The sequence below is a fragment of the Lissotriton helveticus genome, chromosome 2_2, assembly GCF_964261635.1.
Source record: "Lissotriton helveticus chromosome 2_2, aLisHel1.1, whole genome shotgun sequence".
Taxonomy (NCBI): domain Eukaryota; kingdom Metazoa; phylum Chordata; class Amphibia; order Caudata; family Salamandridae; genus Lissotriton; species Lissotriton helveticus.
The window spans coordinates 136,495,101-136,521,613 of record NC_136060.1 but is presented as its reverse complement, the minus strand read 5'-3'; the positions used below and the strand labels follow the sequence as shown (position 1 = coordinate 136,521,613).

General features: G+C 49.5%; 1 protein-coding gene across 11 annotated transcripts in view; it reads right to left on the bottom strand.

The window, feature by feature from the left end:
• The window catches only part of FRYL (FRY like transcription coactivator), a 2,496,013-nt gene that overhangs the window by 669,896 nt on the left and 1,799,604 nt on the right, over positions 1-26,513 (bottom strand). For all 11 annotated transcript variants that reach the window (XR_013608325.1, XM_078678213.1, XM_078678216.1 and 8 more), the window contains one exon: positions 11,166-11,287. Coding sequence is in view for 10 of the 11 variants with exons in the window: in XM_078678213.1 (XP_078534339.1) it covers positions 11,166-11,287 (122 nt within the window). In the remaining variant the exon portion in view is untranslated. The remainder of the gene's footprint in view (positions 1-11,165; positions 11,288-26,513) is intronic.

The window sequence follows — 26,513 nt, the reverse complement described above, 5'->3', positions numbered from 1 at the left end:
TTCTTCAGTCTTCTGTGGAGCAGAACGTCGAAGTCCAGAGTTTCTTCTTGTAAAGTTGTTCAGGATAATCTAATTTGGAATGGGACCAGCTCCTACCTTTATTCTCCTAAAGGGGGCTGCACTAGTGACTAGGTCCCTCCCCTGGGTGGGACCAGGAAGGGGGGTGGTTACACCCTCTATCCTTTGTCCGGTTTCGCGCCAGAGCAGGATGCCCCAGCAACTGGTTTGAACCGGTGTATGCACAGGGCACCTTGTGTGCCCCAGGCATGTCTCATTCCTTTCAGGCCTGTCCTACCCAATACACAAAATCCTGTCTGGGGTGGTGCTAGCACCTCCCAAGGCAGGAAACCCTTTGTCCAAGCCTCCCTCGCTGGAAGGACTCCCAGCAGCAGGAGGTCAGACTTGTGTCTGTGGTGGCAGCATCCATTTTGTGATGCTCAGGCTCGAGTTAACTTTAACCGGGGTTCACAGTTACATACATGTCGTGTCCCTCTAAAAGGGTGGAATGCTACCCCCGTCGCCAGAATTAGCGAGGGGGTAGTATTCCAATTCGTATGACACCTTATTAGACATGTTTTGATAATGCTATACCAAAGTTAGCATTCAACCGCGAGGATAATGCATTTAAGAGTATATGGTATAGCGTTATCATGGAACAGCTGTTAGGACTTGGTTCCGCAAGCTGCAGACGGGCTCAGCTCATGCCAGAGCACCATCTCACATAATTCCAAGCACTCTGCCTTCAGGATTGATAAGGCCTGCCATAGGAGTGACTGATAGGAATATGTGTGTCCATTTTAGGGTTAGATATAGGTATACTATATCAATAGCAAAGGGTGATTGCCCCAGCTGCCTTGCCAGCCAGTTGTGTCTGTTTAGATGGCCAGCCAGGGGTGGCATAATACATGCTTCAGCCCCTGGTAGGCCCTGGGTACACCTATGCCCTGGGTACCTAAGGTACACTGTACAGGGACTGATGCACAAGTTACTACTTGTGTAACGATATATCTGTAAGAGACATTAGTTAGTATTAGATTCCTTACCTAAGAATATCCCCAGGCGTCAGACTGGATCCGGAAACTTTTGCGTAGCAGTACCCTTGCGCGTCGGTAGGCGTCGTCTGCGGCTCCGCGTCCGTCGTGGGCGCCGTGATGACGTCGTCGGAGTACTTAGACGTCGCCTCCGCGTGCTGACGTCAGTTCGTAGACACAGCTTTTCCGCGCCAGAAACGCAGAGCCATGTTAAAAACCAACACTGGTGCCATTGAAACTAGGGCCCTGAAAGGGGACAACCCTAACCCTAGATATTGGTTCGCAGAATGGGGAGGATGGGTGGGTCGGTAAGGAATCTAATACTAACTAATGTCTCTTACAGATATATCGTTACACAAGTAGTAACTTGTGCATCTGAAAGAGACACGTTAGTATTAGATTCCTTACCTTAGAATAGATACCCCAGCAATACCAACCCCGGTGGTGGGTCTGCGAACCAATAACACCACCAGAAAGTCCTGGAGGACGGAACGGCCAAAGAAGCCATCCCTCGGACTTGGCTGTCCAGGCAGTAGTGTCTCGCAAACGTGTGCAGCGATGCCCACGTAGCTGCCTGACAGATGTCTTGTAAGGGCACACCCCTGCCCAGGTCAGTGGTAGTCGCCGTGGCTCGGGTGGAATGAGCCCGCAATCCAGCCGGGGGCTCCTTCCTAGCCAAAGAGTAGCATGCCTGGATACACAAGATGATCCACATGGAGATGGTCCTCTTGTGCACCGCTTTCCCCTTCTTAGCGCCCACGTAACCAACAAAGAGTTGGTCATCCACCCGGAACTGGCGTGTGCGATCCAAATAAAATGAGAGCGCACGTTTTGGGTCCAGACGGTGGAGCCGCTCTTCCTCTTTAGAGGGATGCGGTGACGGGAAGAAGGTTGGCAAGGTGATAGACTGCCCAATGTGGAAGGCCGTGACAACCTTGGGCAGGAAAGAAGGTTTGGTACGTAGCACCACTTTGTCCGGATGGACAGAAAGGAAAGGTGGAGTACAAGAAAGAGCCTGGAGCTCACTCACTCTCCTGGCAGAGGTGATGGCAACCAGGAAAGCCGTCTTCAAGGTCAGAAGGCGAAGAGGACAGTTCTGAAGTGGCTCAAATGGAGCGCACATCAGAAAGGTAAGAACCAGGTTCAAGTCCCACTGAAGCATCACAAACGGAACAGGAGGAAACTTGTGTGTGATGCCCTTAAGAAATCTGTTTACAATAGGGGACTTGAACAAAGAAGGCTGATCAGGTAGCCTGAGAAAGGCTGAAAGGGCAGAAAGATAGCCCTTGATAGTGCCCAGAGCAGAGCCCTGCTGGGCAAGAGAAAGAAGGAAGAGAAGAACCTCGGAAAGAGGGGCAGCAAGAGGATCCACAGCCTTTGCTGTGCACCATGCCACAAATCTGTTCCACCTGCAGGCGTATACCGACTTTGTGGAGGGACGCCTGGCTGCCAGAATGACGTTACAGACTTCAGGAGGCAAGTCAAATGGCCTCAACTGTCGCCGCTCAATCTCCAAGCATGCAGGTGGAGACTGGACAGGCTCGGGTGGAGGACCGTCCCCTGCTGCTGCGACAGAAGGTCCTCCTGAAGAGGCAGACGAACCGGGGGATCGACTGACATATTGAGTAGCTCTGGATACCAGTACCTTCTCGCCCAGTCCGGAGCCACAAGGATGACTTGGGCCCGGTCGCGCTTGATCTTCTTCAGCACTCTGGGCAGAAGTGGTATAGGCGGAAAGGCGTACAACAGACTGCAACTCCACTCGCGACGAAAAGAGTCTCCGAGCGAGTGCCGCCTTGGAAATTCCAACGCGCAGAACTGATGACATTGCCCGTTCTCTTCGGTGGCGAATAGATCTATCCAAGGCTCTCCCCATCGCTGAAAGAGGCCTTGCGCCACGTCCGAGTTCAGACGCCATTCGTGATCCATCATGCACCCGACGGCTGAGCTCGTCCGCCCTGGCGTTCAGAGAACCTGCCAGGTGTTGAGCCACCAGGGTCACGCCCTGGCGTTCCAGCCATTGCCAGAGGCGCAGAGCCTCCTGGCAAAGGGTCTACAACCCCACCCTGCCCTGTTTGTTGCAGTACCACATGGCGGTGGTGTTGTCCGTGAACACCTGCACTACACTCCCCCGGACAAAGGGGAGGAATGCCTTCAGTGCTAGACGAATCGCCCGCAACTCCAACAGGTTGATGTGGAGCCGGGCCTCCGCCGGAGACCAGAGGCCTCTGATCTCCGCCTCTCCCATGTGGCCTCCCCAGCCCTGGAGGGACGCGTCCGTCACAACTACGTGCTCCGGTTGGCGAAGGGAGAGGGATCTGCCGCTGACCCAATCGCGGTCTGTGAGCCACCACTGCAGCTGTCTCGCAGTGCCCTCCGAGATCAGGACGTGGTCGGACAGATTGCCCTGATGCTGGGCCCACTGAAACTTCAGGTCCCACTGCAGAGCCCGCATCCGCCACCTGGCGTGACGCACTAGAAGGATGCAGGAGGCCATCAGCCCCAGAAGCCGCAGCGTCAACCTGACCGAGACCCGGGATAACGGCTGAAAGATGGGAATCAGAGCCTGAATATCCCGGACCCGCTGTTTGGGTGGATAAACCCGAAACTGCGCCGAGTCCAGAACTGCTCCGGTGAAGAGGAGCTTCTGAGAGGGACACAGGTGTGACTTTGGCACATTGATAGAGAACCCCAGCTGGTGCAGGAGATCTGCCGTAGTCTGGAGGTGGCCGACGACTGTCAGGGGCGAGCCCGCCTTCAACAGCCAGTCGTCTAGGTAGGGGAAGACTGAAACCCCGAACCTGCGCAGATGAGCTGCGACCACCGCCATCACCTTTGTGAACACCCGTGGGGTGCTGGTAAGGCCGAAGGGGAGCACGGTAAATTGAAAGTGCTCGTGGCCAACCGTGAACCGCAGGTAACGTCGGTGGGCCGGCAGGACGGGGATGTGGAAATAAGCGTCCTGCAAGTCCAAAGCTACCATCCAGTCTCCTGGGTCCAGGGCAGCTAGCACCTGAGCCAGTGTCAGCATCTTGAACTTCTCCTCCCGGAGGAAGCCGTTGACGTTCCGCAGACCCAAGATAGGGCGCAGGCCCCCTTTGCCCTTCTTGGGTACCAGAAAGTAGTGGGAGTAGCAACCACACCCTACTTCTGGCCCAGGAACGTGCTCGATGGCCCCCTTGGCCAAGAGGGCCGTAACTTCCTCCTGCAGAAGTCGCAAGTGATCCCCCCATACACGGTGGTTCTGCGGTGGCATGGCTGGAGGAGTCGCCTCGAAGGGGAGGGAATAGCCCCTTCGGACGATTTGCAGCACCCACCTGTCCGAAGTGACAGTGCGCCAGTGGAGGTGGTGATGGCGAACCCTGCCCCCCACTGGCGACACATGGGCCTGAAAGCACAGACTAGGAGGGTTTTGAGGCGGATGTTGCTGGGGAAGGTGTGGACTGACCTCGCCGCTGCCCCCGACCGCCCGGACGGCGGTTCCCACGGCCGCCACCGCGTTGGGTATTGCCCTGCGGAGCGTGGCTGGCGGTGCGTGTGGGCGCACCCTTTCCGTGGCCACGAAAGGAGTGAAAGGCAGCCGATTGCTGGCGCTGGCCCGAGAGGCCCAAGGACTTGGCCGTAGCCCTGGAGTCCTTAAAGCGCTCAAGCGCATGGTCTGCCTTGTCGCCAAAGAGGTGACGGCCATCGTACGGCATGTCCATGAGTGTGCTCTGGACATCAGCCGAGAAGTTGGCGGACCTCAGCCAGGCGTGGCGTCTGACCGCCACCGTCGTTGCCATCGCTCTACCCAGCGAGTCGGTGGTATCCAGCCCACACCTGATGGAATACTTGGCTGCATCCCGGCCCTCCACAAGGGCTTGGCCGAGTTTGGCCCGTACCTCCAACGGACACTCTGGCAGCACTTCCGCGACCTTATCCCACACAGAGTGGGTGTAACGTCCCAAGAGGCAGGCGGTGTTGGAAGACCGCAGGCCTAGACTAAGGGATGAGAAGATCTTCTTCCCATACTGGTCATACCTCTTGGATTCCCTGTCGGGCGGGGCCGACGGGAATGCGGTCTGGGAATTGGAGGCCTGGATGACCAGGCTCTCAAAGGTAGGGTGGGAGGACAGGAAACATGGGTCGCCCGGGGCTGGGCGGTGGCGTCTGGCCACGTTCCTATCTACGGGCGAACCCGTAGCGGGCTTGGACCAAGTGCCCAGAAGAACGTCGGTCAAGGCCTCATTAAAGGGCAGCAGAGGCTCGGCGGAGCTTGACTGCGGTTTAAGGACCTCAGTGAGGAGGTTAGTCCTCACGGCCGCGACGGGGAGCTCAAGGCCCAATGCCTTGGCAGCCCTCATCAGCACCACACTATAGGTTGCCCCCTCCTCCGAAGCCACGGTAGGAGGGGAGACAAAACCAGTGTCTGGAGAGGTGTCTAGGCCACTGGCCTCCCCAAGGTCTCCTGTCCAGTCCTCATGAGACTGACACTCCCTGGTCAGAGGGTCCTCAGACCCCTCCCAGTCCTCTTCATCACCCATCTCCTGAAAATCAGGGTTCTCAACTAATGGGGCCTGATCATAAAAGTGAAATTCACCAAACGACGTCTGGAGCGGCGCCCATCGGGGCCGTCCCGACGGCGGACCAGGAACGAAGGTGGAACCGGGGACGGCGCCGCCCGAGGACGGCGCCGGAGGCGACACCTGCGGGTCTGACGCCGGGGAGGTCGTTAGATCCACCGGCGACGAACCAGATCCCGAAAGAGGTCCAGCGGAGTCCTGCGGCGCCGGGCCCGAAGGCGTCGGGGCCGAAGCACGCGTCGGGGCCAGAGCCGCCGACCCGCTATGGGCCCCAGACGGGTCCGCTGGGCCCGAAGGCGCCGCGGAGCCCGCCGGAGGAGAGAGTTTCCTCATGGCCATGAGGAAGCGCTCGATCTCCTCCTGCGTCGCGTTCAGCCCAGGGACCGGAGGGTGTGGAGCTGCACGCGGCGCCCGCGACTCCGACTGAGCCGCGTGGGTGGTGTCACCCGAAACCCCGGCCGCATCGTGCGAGCGTCGGGGGGAGTCCGAAGAGCGATGATGCCGCTTGGACTTCTTGTGCCTCTTACCTGACGACGACTTCGACCCGGAGGAGTGCGGCCTACCCTCAGAACTGTGGTGGCTCCGAGCCCGCGACCTGTCCCTCGACCTCCCATGGGATCGGGACCTCTTGCGGCGCGGGACCGACTGCCGGAGTTCGAGTCGCCTGCGGGACCGCTCCCGCCTGGCTTTCGAAGAGAGGGCCCGGCAGTCGGAGCAGGCCTTGTCGTCGTGGTCGACGCCCAGACAAGATAAACAGACGCGGTGAGGATCCGTGACCGACATCAGGCGGTCGCAATCGTCACAGTGCTTGAAGCCAGGCATCCCTACGGCACCGTTCGGAGTCGAGAGACTCGAAATTCAATCAAAAAGTGATCAAAAAGTTAGTCAAAAATTGACTAGGGTTACTGCTTTTTCCAGATCTGCGCTTGCTGGCGTGGAAAAAAGAAGAACTGACGTCAGCACGCTGAGGCGGCGTCTAAGTACTCCGACGACGTCATCACGGCGCCCACGACGCACGCGGAGCCGCAGACGACGCCTACCGACGGGCAAGGGTACTGCTACGCAAAAGTTTCCGGATCCAGTCTGACGCCTGGGGATATTCTAAGGTAAGGAATCTAATACCAACGTGTCTCTTTCAGATAAGGTGGCCCAGTACCAATTGGTAAATGCACCTAAAGTACATGGATGTCAATTTAGAGAGAGAACAGCTAGGCTGTGGGTCTGATTAGCAGGCCCACATCCAGGGAAAGTCGTAAACCAGTGAAGCAAAAAGCAAAAATCTGGGGTAACCATAGGATTGCAGACCCTACTCTCCTACAGTCGTCTGCGGATCCCCGTCCGTAGTCGGCGTTGTGATCGCCGGGATGACATCGGAGTACTTAGACGCCGCCCTCGCGCGCTGACGTCAGTTCTTGTACATAGCTTTCTGCGCCAGGAACTCAGAGCCATGCCAGAGACCGACACTGGTGCCATAAAAACTAGGGCCCTCAAAGGGAAAATACCTTAACCCTAGATATCGGTTCGCAAAACGGGGAGGATCGGTGGGGCGGTAAGGAATCTAACACTAACTACTGTTTCTTACAGATATATCATTACCGAAGGTAAGTAACTTGTTCATCTGAAAGAAACACGTTAGTGATAGATTCCTTACCTTAGAATAGATACCCCAGCAATACCAACACCAGGTGGTGGGTCTGCGAACCAAGATCACACCAGAAAGTCCTGGAGAACGCAACGGCCGAAAAAGCCTTCTCTCCGGACTTGGTTGTCCAGGCAGTAGTGTCTAGCAAACGTGTGCAGCGAGGCCCACATAGCTGCCTGACAGATGTCCTGAAAGGGGACTCCCCGACCCAGGGCAGTAGTAGCCACTGTGGCCTGAGTGGAATGGGCCCTCAGCCCAACAGGGGGCTCCTTTCTAGTTAAAGAGTAACAGACCTTGATGCACAACACAACCCACCAAGAGATGGTTCGTTGGTGCACCGACCGTCCCTTCTTCGCGCCCACGTAACCAACAAAGAGCTGGTCGTCCACCCGGAACTAGCAGGTGCGATCAAGGTAGAAGGAGAGCGCACGTTTTGGGTCCAGACGGTGGAGCCTCTCTTCTTCCTTCGAAGGATGCGGAGGCGGAAAGAAGGTGGGCAAGGTGATGGACTGCCAGATGTGAAAGGCTGTAACCACCTTGGGCAGGAAAGAAGGACGAGTTTTTAAAACAACTTTGTCCGGATGGACAGAAAGGAAAGGAGGCTTAGAAGATAGAGCCTGGAGCTCACTCACTCTCCTGGCAGAGGTGATGGCAACCAGGAATGCAGTCTTAAGAGTCAGAAGACGAAGAGGGCAATTGTGAAGTGGCTCGAAAGGAGTGCACATCAGATAGGCATCACGAAAGGAACAGGAGGAAACATGTGCCTAATGCCTTTCAAGAATCTATTTACAACAGGGGACTTGAAAAGAGAAGGCTGTATAGAGCATTGGAAGGTGAACGCGACTACGGACAGGCCGCATCGCGGCCGACTTGCAAGTTGATGCCGACTTTGGGAGCGGCTCTTGTTTACCAACAGGAAAAGTTTAACTACAGCTATAATTCATTTCTTATCGAAATGGTTAACATCGCCTCAGTAATTAATTTTCTTTGGTGACCAATGTTGATTTATTACAATTTTTCTGCGCTTCTTCGGACTTGGAGCCTTCAGGCTCAAACTTTCTGATGTCCTACCCATGACTCATTTGCCCCGCCACACCCCGTCACGTCCTGATGAAGACCACGCCTTAAGGCTGTTACTGTCGCCTACCATTACATTGGGGTTGAAACGTCGACTTTGTTTCCATCTAATCAACGGCTTGCGCTAACCATGATCCAGTTAATTGTAGACGTGTTTTTAGCACGTTGTTGTACAGAAATGCTATGAACAGTTCGTGTCTTCTTGTGTAGCTGGCTCACAGTTGAAGCCAGGGCGAATTATGTACTTTTTCATAAATTGTTACGTTTTTTATTATACTAAAGATTGTACAAAGTTCTCCTACTATTTATCCTCACATTGCACTACCCTCCTTTCCTTTCACCTCTCGGGGCACACCTCTATATGATGATGATCAAATGCCTCTGTTTTGCGTTGTTTGCTTCATTTTCACACTGAGTAAAAACAAGTGTGATCAGAATTTGAAAGCATTTTTGTGTTTGTTTCTTTATACATTTTGCTCGATAGTCTTATGTACTGGGACCCCCTTGTATATGTATCGTTCGAGTACCCAGGTCCCAGTGACTTTAGTGGGTTAACCCTTTCTTCTGTACCGTCGACTTACCTGAGGACTTGGAGCCCAACGAATGGTGCCGACTTGCCGAGCTGTGATGACTGTGGCACCGTGACCGGTCCCTCGACCTCCTCCTGGACCGGGACCTCGAGTCGAGTGGGGTCGACTGCCGGAGATCGAGGCGCTTACGGGACCGCTCCTGCCTAGCATTCGACGTCAAGGACCGGCAGTCGGGGCACGACTTGTCATCGTGGTCAGCCCAGAGGCAGTAAAGGCACCGACGTGGGGGTCGGTAACCGACATCATGCATTACAGTCGTCGCAGGGTTTGAACCCGGGCATCCCTATCGGCACCGAGAGTCGAGTATCGACTCGAGAAGATCCAAAAGAGATCGAAAAAGTTTAGTCAAAAACTGACTAGGAGTACTGCTCTTCCCGGATCTGCGCTTCCTGGTGCGAAAAAAAGAAGGAAGAACTGACGCCAGCGCGCGAGGGCGGCATCTAAGTACTCCGACGTCATCCTGGCGACCACGACGGACGCGGAGCCGCAGACGATGCCTACCAACACGCATGGGTACTGCTACGCAAAACTTTCCGGATCCAGTCTGACGCCTGGGGATATTCCAAGGTAAGGAATCTAACACTAACCTGTTTTTTTCAGATCTGTACGACCAATAGGTCCACAAGAGCCAAGTGATGGCAGCGGATGACCTAGCGGTTTACTGCCAAAGCTGGCTTGTTTCATGTGATCAAGAGGATATTCATCAATATGTCACTAAAGAAGGGCAGCGGCTCAACTGCCTAAGAGGCAGTCTCTATGAGGTTTGCCTTGCTCTCCTCCACAGGAAATGGCAGATCTAGGACCTGTGCTGCCAAGCCTAGAACAACAGTAAATTAGGCAATGTCTTGAGTGGGAGGCCTTAAAGGACGCTCTAGTTCGATCCATGAGACGGTGCCCAGACCAGAGGCATTCTGAAGGGCGAAAAGATCAACCAGCATCTGACCCACTGAGGGGAGGAATATGGCTCAACTCACTGTTAACATTATTGTTGTCCTAAAAGATGGTGGGCATCTGAATGAACTCAAACCAATCCAAAACACCCCCTAATTAAACACTGGCTGTGCCACCACGCATCACTTGTTTCTAGCTCAGCATCCAACTATGCATCATTCTTGTTTTAACTTTCTTACTTAAGTTAAAATCAAGGGAAAACATTTAGTTAGAATGGAACATGTGTATGACCTTCTGTCCTGCATATGTACGTCATTTAAATAGGTCACCTGTCAAATATATTATAAATGGCGTATTTCAGTAGAAGAAAGTCATAAAAATATTTTTGGGTAAATTGTATCTCTCGTACATGTGAACTGAAAGCGTTCTAAAAGTCTCCTAATAAGAATTTCGAACCTTTTATTATTCCAAAAGTGTGTCAAAGTGCTATGTCATTACAGTAATTTGGACATTTTAGCAAAGGTCACTGTTTTTTTTAAGTACCCTTGTATAATCCGAGAGTAGAATTGCAATATTTTTAATGTAATACTCAGGCAGGACAACAGAAGAAGAAGATGAATACATTTGTCCTCTAAAGATACAAATAGAAGAGGCAATTTTAAGATCTTTCGGTCAACAAACCTCCCTGAGCCCGGATGACAAACTGAGGTTTGGTAATCAAAATGTTCCCAGCCAAATTCCATTTATTTTTTTCACTGGGAAACTTGATTTGAACAGAGCAATAAGCAGTTTCTTTTTGGCCCAGATAAATGTATGTATTAGTCAATGTGGATGCAAAATATTAAAAGAACATTAAGAATCACTGTGAGAACATTGCAGTGGTGTTATTAATTACAGGCCTAAGAATCATTTTAGACGCGTCTCTCCCTTTTATGAAATTTGAGGACTGCGGCTATTAGACTTGCTACCTTCTTAAATGTCTTAACTGAATTAACAGTGAATGTGTCTGCCCTTTTAGTGATAAAGCCATGTTTGATATTTGAAATAAGAATTTTGAACCATTGACTTCATGCACTGAATCAACTTTCATTCATTGAACCTTCAGTTGTATTAAGTCATATTTAGGCTTACCTAGACTATAGACCCACAGTGATAACTATCCTGAAGGAAATTACCCTTTAATGACATTCACGCAGGTGGGGGGGTTGTTCTCATCCTCGTCAAAACAGTTTAGGAGTGTAAGTAATTTACCCCTGGTGTTTTTAAGCAACAACAAAAAAAACTATTTGTCACCACTACAATCACACAAACAATTATGTAGGCAAAAGGGAGTGAATCATGCATAAAAAACATATACAATGTTGATACATACCTGATTTAGATTGCTTAAAAACGGAAACCACATGTTTTAGGAATGCACTAAGTTGTTCTGCACTCTTAATACTGGGGTTCTTTGCAGAAACGTCCTCGTGGTTCCAAAGAGGTCCTCTTTTCCTAAAATATAAAAAATGAAGGAATGATGATAATGTATTAATGAATGAAAAGCAATTTATAACGCGCAACTTTGCCCAAACGGGCGTCAAGGCGCCTAGCCAAATAATTATAGCAAATAAAAGAAACAGATAAACATGCTACTGATAGGCCTCAATGAAAAGCCGCGTTTTTAGTGATTTCTTAAAAAGGGCCAGAGAGGGTTGTGCTTTTAACTCAGAAGGGAGTTCATTCCACAGTTTGGGAGCCATGGAGGAGAAGGCCCTTCCACCCCATCTGACTCTGTTTGTACGGGGAACAGCTAGGAAGTTCTTAGAGGCAGAACGGAGGCTTCTGCTCGGGATATAGGGGACTAGGAGGGAACCAATAGCTACTGAACCTCCACCTGCTAGGGCACTGAAGACCAGGCATAAGATTTTGAAAGTGATCCTAAGATGAATCGGGAGCCAGTGCTAACTCTTCCTAGCAAGAGTGGCAGAGGAGGTTAGAGACGCCCAAGACAAATTTGGCAGCCGCGTTCTGAACGGTCTGGAGGCGTAGAATCAGGCTCTTATTGATTCCGGCATACAATGTATTACAGTAATCTAACCGTGATGCCAGAAGGGCCACCACAGTCTGTTTACGAGCTTGGGGGGAAAGATAATGGGCTATTTTTCTAAGAATCTTGATGACTCCCCAACAGGTGGACACAGTCCAGTTAACCTGCTGCGTCATGGCCAGTGCAGTATCAACAAGCATTTGCAATGCAATAGGTCTCGCATTAGGAAAGTTTGAGCTATTGGTATTGTAACTGACGCATTTTTTAATTGTGATGGTTTTGAAAATAGCGAAATTATTAGCTTTGTCATTTACAATGCCAATAGTTATACCTTTCGCAAATGTGACACTTATAGCATTTGTAATGCAATATGTGTTGTATTTACCTGAGTTACATATATTGATATTACAAATAACAATTGTTTTTATTTTTTTAAATAATTAATACTTAAATTAAAGTTATTGTAATTTATAATGGCAATAGCTTAAACTTTTGGAAATAACTTTTGTGAAGATTATGTTCAGTGTATTTTATTGTGACGAAAATCTAAGAACAGAAGTGAAATATTAACATTTTTTGGTGACATTTGTAATAAAGTTTGAAACATTGAGAGAATATATTTGAACCAGTTGTTGTTGAATGGTTGCACAGATTGATGCTGTGGTGGCGCTGAGTGATGTTGTGGTGACGAGTGGGGGCTAATGTGTGAGGGGGCAGTGTGTGAGGGGGCCGTGTGTGAGGTTGCAGTGTGTGAGGGTGTGGGGTGTGATTGTGCTGTGTGTGTGCCTTAAAGTAGTGTGAGTGAGCAATGTGTGAGGGGGCAGTGTGTGAGGGGTGTGATTGTGCAGTGTGTGTGCCATAAAGTAGTGTGAGTGAGTAATATGTGAGGGGTCAGTGTGTGAGGGGTCAGTGTGTGAGGGGTCAGTGTGTGAGGGGGCAGTGTGTGAGGGGTCAGTGTGTGAGGGGGCAGTGTGTGAGGGGGCAGTGTGTGAGGGGGCAGTGTGTGAGGGGGCAGTGTGTGAGGGGGCAGTGTGTGAGGGGGCAGTGTGTGAGGGGGCAGTGTGTGAGGGGGCAGTGTGTGAGGGGGCAGTGTGTGAGGGGGCAGTGTGTGAGGGCACAGTGTAATGAGAGTGTGTGAGGGTGCGAGGTGTGCAAGGGTGCAGTGTCTGTGGCCAAAAGTAGTGTGAGTGCGCAGTGTGAGGGGGCAGTGTGTGTGAGGGTGCAGTATGTGTGGACTACTTCACTGTGAGTGAGCAATGTGTGAGTGCGCAGTGTGTGAGGGGCAGTGTGTGAGTGGGCAGAGTGTGAGTGGGCAGAGTGTGAGTGGGCAGAGTGTGAGTGGGCAGAGTGTGAGGGGGCAGAGTGAGGGGGCAGAGTGAGGGGGCAGAGTGAGGGAGCAGTGTGTGAGTGGGCAGTGTGTAAGGGGGCATGCCTATAATACTGAGGTCTAAAGTAACTATTGTTTAGATGTACTTCAGTTTATTTATAGTAGTAATTATTAGTTATTTATATTATCAAATACTTAACATTATGTTAGGACAGTCCAAATAATATTTCAGCCCAATACTTTTCTATAGCGAGTTTTATTGGAGCCTCTTTACAACGTTGGCACGTTTAGCTATCAACAGTGCCTGACCCCTTCTCTTGTGCAGTGATCTCACCAGCATGCCAATTATTGGAAAGGAAGCCTCGTCACCACCGCAAATATCGACAATTTCTATACCAACTACCATCCAAGAGACATGTGACGCATCACAGACTTGCAGTACAGGCTAGCATTTAGCTACTCCAGAAGAGGGAACCCCTGTATCCGATTAACGTGACAGCAGGACCTCGGGACACTTAATGAAAGCTGTGGAATCTTACATCCGATTACAAAAGAGGAAGTAGTTGTCGAAGCTGACCGCAATCAATGCTTCGCATTGAATGCAGGTCGTGCTTCGACCTAAAAATACAAGAGAATGCTTTTTTTTGTTTGAAAGTCAGACATGAGCATCCATTTTGCTTTAAAGTCATCAATTTAAAAAGTAAATAGCTGCATAAAACGAATAGATGCCAGCACCTCTCTTTGACGTGGTTCAAACACCGACAGAGGTAAGAAAGGGAACTTATAGGTGTTTCCATATCAAGTGGCCTTCCTTTGGATACTCTGATTAACCTTTCGCTCTAATTTTTAAATGAAAAGACAATCATGTTACCCTCTTACCATTATCCAGTTCGAGCCCCCGTTTTTCAATGGAACTTTCATGCATCAAGTCGACGGCTCTGCAGTAGTTTTACTGCATGATCAGTTTTGGACTTGTGGAATCGGTTTCTAACTTAAAAAAAAAAAACTGCACGTGCATGCTGCATAGTGTGCTGTTGAAGGGCCACTAAATAATCAAACCTGGGCCGAAACTCTGCAGAGATAGGTCTTCTCAGTGCACAGACCTGCATGTAGATATGTTTAAATAGGCCCCGTGTGAGATTTGTGTCGTGGAGTGCTTGGGACTTAAGGAGGAAGTGCTCTCTTGTTTTCCCCACATAGAATGTTTGTATCTTGCACATGAGCAGGAAACCCCATTTGAATGTGGAATGCACCACGGGTATGTGTTTAGCTGTAATGTCCCTGTCATATCACAATAGATTGTGACACTTTGCCCCATTTACCTCTGACCGGGAGAATGCATGCTGAGCCGAACACAGGTTCCTGCTTCCCTTAAGTCTTCAACAACCCGTTGCAGTGGCTTGTGTACCTAATATTATTTTGCTACGGGTGTGATCACTCATCCATACACCTGCTTCTTATACTGAAGCGTCCAAGTACTCACTCTTTTTTGCTTCACGTTCATTCATTGTTGCAGTGACAAAGTACTGTAACTGATTGTCGGACTCAGGTACACAATTCAATTCAATGTTTATTAAAGATTTGGAGCTCCAATGAGGTCCGCATAAAAAGATACATATAAATGATTACATAACATATTGTAAAACATGTGGAAACGCATTAATGGCAGCAACTACATATGCAAATTTGTCAACACTCTCGTACACAACTTCTAAACACTACTCTTGTAGGCCACATGAGGGAGGCACACTGCCAGTAGTGTAACAAGGAAGCCGTGGGGCCTAGTGCAAGCAAGACAAATGTCTGCTGTGACTGACCCGGGATAGTAAAGTACAGCATTACCAGGGTTCATTGTGCCCCGGTGCCATTGCACCTGCTACATCAGTGGTAGAGACACGCCCCTGCGCACTCTTTCATCTAGAGCTCTTCTCATACTCACAAATGCTTCGGCGCCTGCTCAGGGGTCTGAAACGCTATATGAATTACTTCTCAACAAACCTCCTTGATTTGCCATCTATGGGAGGACACTCATTAAATGTACTGGTCCCTGGTCAGACACCCATGGAGTGACGTGACCCCAAAGATGAGGCTGGGGGGATGCTGTGTGCTTAGACATTGTCCTCGAGGGCCCCCTCCCCTTCACAGACTGGAAGAGGGCAGCTTCGTATTGGCTCCGGTGATTCTACCCAGACTCTCCCAGTGATTCAGAATCGCAGGTGAGGCCCTGAAAGTGTTCTTTTGTCAAAGATCGGAGTCTCTCAAAATTGTTGAACGAGCACGGCCTTCTTTTGCCCTCTTGGGGATGTATATACTGTTGTTGACTTATCTTCAGAAGAATATAGCTTGATGGAGTGGACTCCCAATGGTGATGAAGGCAAAGTGCTGGGATGTTTTTGCATCGGTAGAAGGAGCTAAGCAGATGGAGTCTGCATAAGATATACGGGGGGGGAGGGATAGCATTAGATATACATGCGGGGGTGGTTAAATGTGTGTGTGTGTGGGGGGGGGTTGGGGGGAGGGTGAAGTAGCCACTGTAATGAGAAGTCTCAACACACCCTGCTTTTGAAAAGTGATTTATGGCTGTGGCAGTGTGTGGGTTCGACTGTGAGCATCATCAGAAGTAGTGCTATTTGGCTCTCAGCATTTGTACTCTTTGTAGAAGACAGCCACCCAAGTCTCATTGTGCCACGAGGTGCTGTTGTTGCCCTCCCAGATGTATACATCCTATAGTTTGTGAGTCCATGGACGCTATTCTCACATTGTCACCAGGGTTCATGCTGACACAAGAGTCTATAATGACTTGTGGCGCACGTGGCTGTGACAAACTACCCCTGGGAAGGGCTCTCGGGGCCCCGGACCAAATTAAGCTTCCATAGTAGCCCTTTTGTGGTTAAGAATTATATTAACAAAGAGCAGAGTCTTGCTGTTTAACGGATCCGGGGACTTGCCCTTCCTCCCCGCCCCAGTGAATCAAGATATTTCTGAGGCATCCCTGCCTCTCGCAGCATCCCGCCTTTCTCTGGGTACCACCCGCGCCCTCCCAGACGGGGAGCATCCCTAATTCGAAGAGAATGGGACATCTGGGGACATGGATGTGTGCTTAGCCACCGGAGCCCATTAACTGGCCAGATGACGGCCAGTGTCTGCGGGAACATCTTCCTGCCTGCCCACGTGACGGCATCAGCTGGCAGGGCAGATGGGGGCTATTGATTGGCTCCTGCTGACTTGCATAGTAAGGGAGCAGCGAGCCTCGTCGCCAGGATAACGCATCCATAACTAGGCTGCCCTTTTAAGGTTCACGTGGGTGGGGTAATTAGATTCATGTTCTTATTTGGCGCTAATCGTGTGGGAAACACCCATTCACCGCGCCTTTGTGACATGTGAGCTGTATTATACAAACAGTAATAGGGGGGGGATGCTTAAATAGCGCCCGAGAGCTCTGCCACAACAGCTGTTACTTTTCTACAAATCAGTGGCAATACATAGTGACCTCCGAAGATGAAAGCTTAAGTAGGCCCAGCAGTTGTTCTCTAGACTAAATGATTCTGCGGTTGATGCTTTGCTAAGCCGCAGCACCACAAAATGAAATTGCTTTTTGTGAGATATTTTGGGATACACCTACCTGCGGGCTTTATGTCCGCAGCCCGGATTGGAACGGAAGCCAGGCAACTTGTTTTGGGGCGGGGCCGCAAACAGGAAGCAGACGGGAGCCTAACCCGCGCTCCTGTAGTCAGCCGGAAGATTTGCCTGTGAACTAGCGGAGCTCCCGTGGTCGTGGAGAGCCCCGCCTGTTGTCAAGACTGACCCGCAGGCTGCCGAGGGAGACAGGGACACACGAAAAGACCCAGGTAAGTGTGGGGGGAGGGGGTGCGCGCGCGTATGTGTATGTACGTGTGTCTGTGTGCGTGTGTCTGTCTGCGTGTGTCTGTCTGTCTATATGTGCGCGCGCCTGTATGTGTTTGCATGCAGAGGGGTGGGGGCTGGCTGTGTCTGTGTGTGCGCCATTAATGCATGCATGCGAGCGGAGCGAAGCGAAAGCAGGGGCTGGGAGTTCGTCTGCGCAAGCGCGGCTCAGACGCGCGCTCCCGCGGTCAAAACTGAGACTGCAAAAGCGCGCGTCTGAGTCGTGTCCACATTCCCAAATACGGATCACAATAGTTGTCGAAGCATTGCAATCAATGCTTCGCATTGAATGCAGGTCGTGCTTCGCCCTAAAAATCACTCCCAGATTGCGGGCTGATTTAACAGGCATAGGACATGTTCCCAGGGAAGGGGGCCACCAATCACTGGACCATATATTTTGGTCTTTGCCGAAGATCAGGACCTCGGTTTTCTCTCCGTTCAGCTTCAGTGAATTTAGAATCATCCATTCAGAAACTGCCTGCATGCAGTTCCTGAAGCTGAACGCGGAGGTACTCACCGGGTGGGCGAGGGACACCATAATCTGCGTGTCATCGGCGTATGACACCACCTCCATCCCGTGCGATCTTACTAACCTAGCAAGTGGAGCCGCATAGATGTTAAAAAGGGTCGGACTCAAGGCCGACCCCTGTGGAACCTCACATTGCACCGGCTTAGCAGGGGAGAGGAACTCTCCTAGCTTGACCCTCTGCTCTCTATGGCTGAGGAAAGAGGACAGGAGGCTCAGTGCTGGGCCCTCCACTCCTATCTCCTTTAACCGAGCTGTTAAAGTCAAAGGAGATAGGGTGTCGAAAGCTGCGGTCAGGTCGAGTAGGACCAGCAGAATGGTCTGGCCTCGGTCGACCTTAGATCTAATATTGTCGACTACTGCCGTGAGAGCCGACTCGGTACTATGAAACTTTCTAAAGCCGTGCTGTGATTGGTCCAGAAACCCCGAGACCTCAAGAAAAGAAGTCAGATGCTGATTGAGATGGCATTCAAGCATTTTAGCTGGGGCAGGCAGCAACGATATGGGTCGAACATTTTTAAGGATTTCCAGGTCCAAAGTCGGTTTTTTAAGCAACGGCTTGACTAAGGCCTTTTTCCAAACAGCAGGGAAAATGCCCTGGGTCATGGCACAGTTCATTATCTCCAACAGAGGGGGCAACAGAGTTTCCCTGCATTCTTTCAGGATCTTCAAAGGGCAGGGATCCAGAGGCGAGCCCGACTTGGTTCTATTTAGGAGAGAGTCTAGTTGCTCAATGGTAATGGGTGGGAAGTCGGACAAAACGTTCGTGGGAACTTTACCCCAACATTCTAAGGGAGGTTGGGTCGAGAGGGAAAGAGGACTCAGTTGGGCTCTCTGATTTTCCAGAGTATGATAGATGTCCGCAATTTTAGCATGAAAGAACTGTGCGATCCTGTCGCACAGCTCCTGGGAACTTGTGATGGGATCAGGGGCTTGTAAGGAACATAGAGAGTCAACGATTTTAAATAGATCCCTCGAGGAAGTAAGGGACGTAGTAAGCTTAGAGAAGTAATCCTGTTTTTCTTTGATGACCCTTGTCTTGTAGTCCACCAACAACAACCTATGTCTTTCTCGATCCTTTGGGTTCCAGGACGTTCGCCATAGCCTCTCCTGCCTCCTACAACTCTGCCTTAAGAGCCTAAGAAGCTCATTAAACCAGGGGGCTGAAGGTTTCCGCCTCGATGAATAGCGATAGGAGGCAGGAGCCAGAAGATCTACTGCTCGGGAGATAGAGTTGGCCTTGCTCCCTCGCAGCATCGCTGGCATCCTTAACAGCTAGAGTGGTGTTCTGAGCTACAAGGGGGGAGAGAGAGTTATTCGTAATACCCCTATAGTTTCGTTTAAGATCCCTGTTCGTGAGCCTATGACACAAGGAAGGGGAGGGGGGGAATTTGAGTTCAAGAGGCACCGCCAGATGGTCAGACCAAACCAGGGGAATGGGAAGGCCCGTAGAGAGTCTGGGGTCGTTGGAGAACACCCCATCTAGGATGTGGCCGGCCAGATGGGTGGAACAGTTTACCTGTTGGAGAAGACCACAGGCGGTCATAAGGTCCACTAAAGAGAGGGTATCCTTCGAGCAGAGATCATCTAAATGGAAATTTAGGTCCCCCATAACCGTAAGGTGGGATTTACCAAAATAGGGTTCTAAAATTTTAAGAAGTTTGTGGGTAAAACTGGATCTCGGTCCAGGGGGCCTATAGATAAGGAGGCCGGAGAAAGATACAGAGGGAGAAGAGGAGATCGAGAAATGAATGGCCTGAAAAAGATCTGCCGGAGAGGAAAGAGTCGTAGTGCGACAGACAGCCGAGGCTTTGTAAAGAATCGCCAACCCTCCTCCCTTGCGGCCTACTCTATCCAATCTATTTAACGCGTAGCCCTCAGGGATGGCGTGCAGCAGATCCGGACCCGAGGATTCAGAAGCCCAGGTTTCAGTAATGAAAACCCAAGAGGGGTTCCTAGCAGTGACAAAATCATGGAACACAATATTGTTTTTATTCAATGACCTAGCATTGATAAGGAAGCCTATTTCCATATGGGCAGTAAGTGTAAGAGGTGTTTTGGCCATGGTGCAATCTTTGGGGTGGTAGGAAAGAGGGCTCAGTGTGGCTGGCATAACAGCAACAAGTTGGTGAACGAAGAAGAGCCTCTGGAGGGAGACTGTGGTGGCAGGGACGAAAGGAGGGCTTAAGTAAAACTAAATCCCTGTGAGCATAGGTCCGAGTAATCTGGCTGCCAAGCGATGTCAATGTTTCCACCCTGTGTAGCCCGTCCTGCAGCCCGTTCTCAGCGCGGACGGGCGCAGACGGGCTTAACTTTGGCGCAACTTCGGTGCACGTGCACTGCGCGCGTCCGCTGTGCGCGGAGAAAGTCATCCCGATTAAATATGGCCGTCCCTGAGTCTGGCGCACCACCTGACCGTCACCAGCCAATGGGAGCGGGGGGACTAGCTGTCTGCCGGCTTGCCCTCCACGCAAACGGGAAGACCCGCGGTGGACCGGGGCACAGGCAGGTAAGGAACAACAGAGACAAAGCAAAGCACCCAATGCACAGTACAACGATTCAAAAATAAAATACAAGTGTGAAATTAAAAGCTTTGAGAGATTTTTAAAATTGGAGCGGAAATTCCGAAATTAGCAGCAATAGAGGCCAATTAGCAGCAAGTTATTTCAGAATTGAATTTAGAGCAACCGGGCATAGTGAATCATGCGCCGGTAATACGAACCAACCGAGAAATTCCAGTTGTCCCGATTAAATATGGCCTTCCCTAAGTCTGGCGCACCACCTGACCGTCACCAGCCAATGGGAGCGGGGGGAATAGCTGTCCGCCGGCGTGCCCTCCACGTAAACGGGAAGACCCGCGGTGGACCGGGGCACAGGCAGGTAAGGAACAACAGAGACAAAGCAAAGCACCCAATGCACAGTACAACGATTCAAAATTAAAATACAAGTGTGAAATTAAAAGCTTCGAGAGATTTTTTAAATTGGGGCAGAAGTTCCGAAATTAGCAGCAATAGAGGCCAATTAGCAGCAAGTTATTTCAGAATTAAATTTAGAGCAACCGGGCATAGTGAATCATGCGCCGGTAATTAGTAAGGCTAAACATCATTTATACTGTATTCATTGCTCTGAAACTACTGGGATATCCAATTCAGATGCCAAACGTCACAATGCTCTCATATTTAAAATATATTTTTTATCTTGCATGTATTCAGAGACAACATCTACATCTAAGAACTAAAATCGGCATGACATTGCTCAGATATGGCTACCACTTCCACCTTAAAACCCCAAATTCTACTTTCTCAGTTTAAGATCACTATATACATATGGTTCTAATGTCGATCGTAAAACTCATTTCTGCGGGCTCGCTACAGATGGCACTGTACACATTACTCCACTGAGTCATCATCCCCTGCTCATAAGTAGACATCTTTCGTGTCAACCTTTTTTGTGTTGCACTTCTTGGTGTCTCTTCTGTGTTTGCTCCACTCACTATGTGTAGAATCATCATTCTTCTCTGGAGCAGGACGCTGTCCTCGGGGATCAGGTGAAACTGGGTTCGCTATGCCAGACACGAGTTCACTGTTTTTCATTTTCAAACAGCCATGAAATGCAGTCCCTTTCTCGGTGCGGTGACAAGAACATGTACTGATTGTAATTGCATTTGTATAGCGCTTACTACCGCTGACGAGGCGTCATAGCGTTTTTTTCTGCGAGTAGCAAGCTACTCCGGGACCCATAGAGGATTAGTGTTGAATTAGTATAGTGAAACATGCAAGTACATTTTAAGTGGTGGAAATATTAGTAAGTTAATTGGATTCGGAAGGATAGCAGAAGGGTAGAAGAGGGAAAAAGGTTTGTATTTATATAGCGCTAGTTACCCCTGATGGGGTGTTGAAGCACGCTACTCCGGAAACCCATAAAGAATTAGTGGTGAATTAACATGGTGAAATACGAAAGTAATTTGAGTGGTGGATGTTATTTATTTATTTTATTTAAAACACTTATTAAGCGCACTGTCACCTTGCAGGCATCCTGGCGCTGACTAGTTCAGAAGAAGCGGACGTCAGTTATTTGGAGTGAGAAGGATAGCGGAGGGATAGAAGGGGAAGAAAGGTTTCAATTCATATAGCATCTGTTACCCCTGATGGGTGTTGAATCGCTTTTCTGGCGAGTAGCACACTACTTCGGAACCCATAAAGGGTTAGTGTTGAAAATTAGTGTAGTGAAATATAATGTAATTTGAGTTGTGGATATGTTAGTTATTTGGATTGAGAAAGGTTGGGGATGGGTAGAAAAGGGGAAAACGTTTGCATTTATATAGTGCTTCTAACCCGGATGGGGCGTTGAAGCGCTTATTGGGCGAGTAGCGCGCTACTCTGGAACCGATAAAGGATTAACGGTGAATTAGTATAGTGGAATATGGAATTTGAGAAGTCAACATGTTAGTCTTATTTTAATTGGAAAGGATAGTGGAGGGATAGAAGAGTGAAGGATTTTTTTTTTAGGTAATTGCAGTAGGAGGAGGCTTTTGGATGAGTAAAAATGGTTTTTGGAGGGAACGAGTTAGAGGGAAGAGTTTAGAAAGGTTGGTTTGGGGGGATCGGTACAGTAAAAGGTGGCAGATGATGCAAGGAGGGATAGAGTAGGAGAGAGTCTAGAAAGGGGTATTTTGGGGGTCATAGTAGTGGTATGGGGTTTGAGATAAGTGAGAGAGTGGATGTAGAGGATATAATGATAGATGTATAGGGTGAGAGATAGGGTTCTGCATTGGAAAGAGTAGTAGAAAGAAGTTTGAGAAGAGTCAAAATTGGGCTAGAAGATATATTGAGAGAAGTATAGGCTGTGAAATAGGGTAGTGCATTGGAAATGCTAAATTAGAAGATAGTGATAAATATATAGATCCATAAGTACACTGAAAGTATACAGATGCATAAAGGAGGTAAGTATATGTAGATTACAAATATTGATAGAGGCACAGGATGAGAAATAGGGTAGTGCATAGGATATGCTTTTTCAGGAGAAAAGTAACAGACACACAGATCCAAGTACATGGAGGTACATAAGATGCACAATGGATGTAAGTACATGTAGACAAAATATATATTTTTTTTAATAACAATTATTCTACATGTTTATACAAAGCAATACACGATAGGTACATATCTATAGTGATTCTCGAACAGGCTCAAACAGGCAACTGCCCTTGTCCTGCCTGCCCGGGCTTCGACGCCCTGAGCCTTGGCATTTTATAGCCCTAGTAATTAGGTGACCCCTTCAGCCAATGGGAACCCTAGCCCGAACATTATTCAAACACTAGCCCTAAAATCTAAAACCAATAGGAGACCAGGACCTTACAGCCAATGTTAGCCTTAGTCCCCAATCAGTTTCAAAAACCCGGCTCTCTATGTCCAATAGATGCCCTACCGCTACCAGCAGTCCCAACCCAAGTCCAAGCAACCAATGGCACAGGAAGCCCTAGTCCCTACTTCCAGTAGAAAGCCTAACCCTAGCCCTAGTCCCAACCCTACATTGACTGAAACACAGACCCAGGGACCAATCAGAACCCTCAAATACACAACCAATGAGGACACTAACCCTAATCCAATAGAAACACCAGATACAACCACCAATAAGTGTACACACGTCCCAAACAATAACAGACCATATAAGGTCCCCGCTACCTCAGACAAGGTTTGCTGGCCATGGAGTTGGAAGCAGCTCCTCTATTCAGAAATCTCCTAGGAGACAGACGGGCTTAATCCGCACTTGGGACTTCTGTAGGTAAGGGCCTAACAAACTTGTCTTCTAACAATACTGATTGTATAAAACTTTATTCCCTCTCCAGGCCAAAAAACGAAGTGCACAGTCCCTATTAAACATAGTTTACACAGCTCACAGCAGATTACTGCTGTCTCAGAGCACCCTCTGATGTAGAATATCCCTGTTGCTGGGGAGGTGGGGTCCTGGTTTTACTGACTTGTTAACAAAAAATGGTGGCTGGGGGTGCACTGCTTGACATACAGGTCTTAGCAAAGAGCAAAGGAGAAATTTGGAGGGAAAAACTGATAGTCATGGGGAATGAGAGGGAAAAACTACAAAGTTTGGACTGCAAATCCCACAATTCAACAGGTTAAATGAAAGCAGTAACAGGCAGGAAAAAACACAAGTTTAAACACAAAAACGGATGATACATTATGCAATCACAGGCAGGTTAAAACTACAATTTTAAACTGTAACAACTACACTCAAAGACAGTTAAAGAAAAATAAAAAATAAAGAAAAGATGATGCAATCACAGGTAGGGAAAATCGTTTTTTAGCTTTTTTAGGAAAGAGACCGCACTAGTCTGCCTCCTTACCACTTCCTGGATTCTGCTCACAGCAATCTGGGGCACAGGTAGGCTGCAACTCACAAGATGGAGGAGAATGATTTGGGTGCACGCAGCAAAGCCTGAAGGGGTCTGAGCAGATGTGAGAAAAGGGCTCAGATTTGCTTGGAGCTAAGGAAAGCAATCAGCAGTCCTAGGTCTGCTGGCCTGGGGGTGGGGCTGGGACTAGGGAGCTCCTCTATTCAGAAATCTCCTAGGAGACATAAAGGGTCAATCCACACTTTGGACTTCTGCAGATAAGGGCCTAACAAACTAGTCCTCTAACAATACATGTTCAACCATGACTCCTTTGGAGTATTTGCTAGGAAATATCATGTATTAGCTATGGAGTATTTGCTAGGAAATGTAATGTATTAGTTATCTCAATGTGATAATCACAACGCTGTACTGTACACATTGTAATTTTATATGAAAACTGAAAATTTGTTGCCCGAGGATTCCCCTACATGCCTTAAGATTCATCTGAAACCAGACTCTAATTTCCCAAGCGGCTCAGAGAAGATCAAAAAATCCTTCCACCCGCAACTCGTCTCCACCGGACATGGAAGGAAGCTGTTTAGATTCCATTGGTAAGAGATTCTCCTCAATTTCTGCAATCTCTGTCAGGGCTGCTAATGCACTAGCCATTCTGGTCTGGTATAATTGGCAAATGTGGTCTGATATCGGAGCCATGCTGGAGTTTTAATGCAGGAAAATAAAAAACAGGAATTTCGTAAGGTCCTGGCTGAGGGAGAGCGCACAGCGGCCGAAATTATAGACTGTGCCAGTAGAAGATTCAAATCATGGACTGGGCGCTCAAGTGACCACACTTTTAGGGTCATCTGAGGCAATAATGACTAGATTTGATCAACGATGTCACATACAGCAATGACACCTCGGTTAACAACAAGGGAGACTAATAGGCGAGGGGAGACCACTTACCTTTGCCACGCCGCTTGGGACACCGTGAAGGAGAAGCCGCCACCGCCGAGAGTCACTTTGCCTCCAAAACCCGCGCCCTCGCCCCGGGAACCACAACACCCGGCAGGCCTCGCGACGGCGCGTTAGTGACGCGCAGTGACAGCGCCGAGGGCGCCATAAAGCCGGACACACCCCGGCAGAGCGGGGGAGACCACTTACCTTTGCCACGCCGCTTGGGACACCGTGAAGGAGAAGCCGCCACCGCCGAGAGTCACTTTGCCTCCAAAACCCGCGCCGTCGCCCCGGGAACCACAACACCCGGCAGGCCTCGCGACGGCGCGTTAGTGACGCGCAGTGACAGCGCCGAGGGCGCCATAAAGCCGGACACACCCCCGCGTCGCGGGACGCCCGGGGCGAAGCCCGGGCAAAGGGCGGGCCCTCTACGGCCCTCATCGGCAGGAGGAGGCAGGGACAGGGCCAGAAACGCTGCAAGAAATATTTGCGTGTCCCTTTCTTCAAGTAAGACTTATCGTTTTAAGATTCTGCTACCTGATATTATATTTGTACAAAAGTGAGTCTGTGTGTATATTGTAAACATGTCTACAAAACCTAAGGAAGCCCCGCTAAACACTATTGACAATTACCTTGTCCAGACTGTTAAAAAAATAAATACGCAGAGGAGAAATTCTCTGGGGTTGAGCCAATCCCCAGACTTACGATGTCTGTCCCCCTCTGCAGCTATTCTGATTGACGATACCATACTGCAGGAAGCTCATCACGTGGTCATAACTAGCGGCCTATTTCTCAAGGAACAAGTGGCACAGCTGTTAACGTAGCCCCGGCCTCTGAGGTACCCAATGTAGAGGCTGAGAGCGACATTGACATTGACTCCGATCAGGAGAAACAGACTCGTGTCTCATCTGACGAGCAGTCGCCCATAGGGCGTGCCACCAGGCCAAGACGATTATGTACCAAAAATCCACCAAAGCAGGGCGGACCACGATCGGGGGCAAGAAGGAAGAGGGCTATTACCCCAAAGTCAAAGCAAGTGAATACTGTGGAGGACAAATCAAATCACACATCTGAGGATGCTTTTTTTGAAAGAATTGCTGATTTTCTTGAGTTAAAAATCAACGCTATTATTAAACCCCTAATATCAAAAATTGACAAACTGCAAGCGGAGATCAAGAAGTTGGGTGGACTCCATACTATGGTTGCAGGTGGGGTAGAAAATATAACTATGTTAGTTACAAATTTGAGCAATAACACAGGGGGAAATGTTGTTAGAGAGGTTGTAAGTGATGGCGCAGGAAACCAGTTGCCAGAAGAGAATTCACCACCTCATCCACCAACATTGACTGTTAACAGTGAGGGTCCTCTATTAGTCAACATTCCAACAGATAGAACCCCTTCTGTCAGCATCCCCCCAGTACAAGTTCACTCAATGGACCCCCTACAATTTATAGTCAAAGCCACACCAGTGGTTTTAGTTTTAGCAAATGTCCCTCCTCTGGAAGGGGGAACAGCGGAAAGCTCCACTTCTCTCACAACCAAGGCCTTATACTGGTTAACCAGTAACATGCGGCTAGCACCAGGGGGAAAGTATCATCTGGCAAGTGTAATCAAGACAGCAACTAGGGTCCC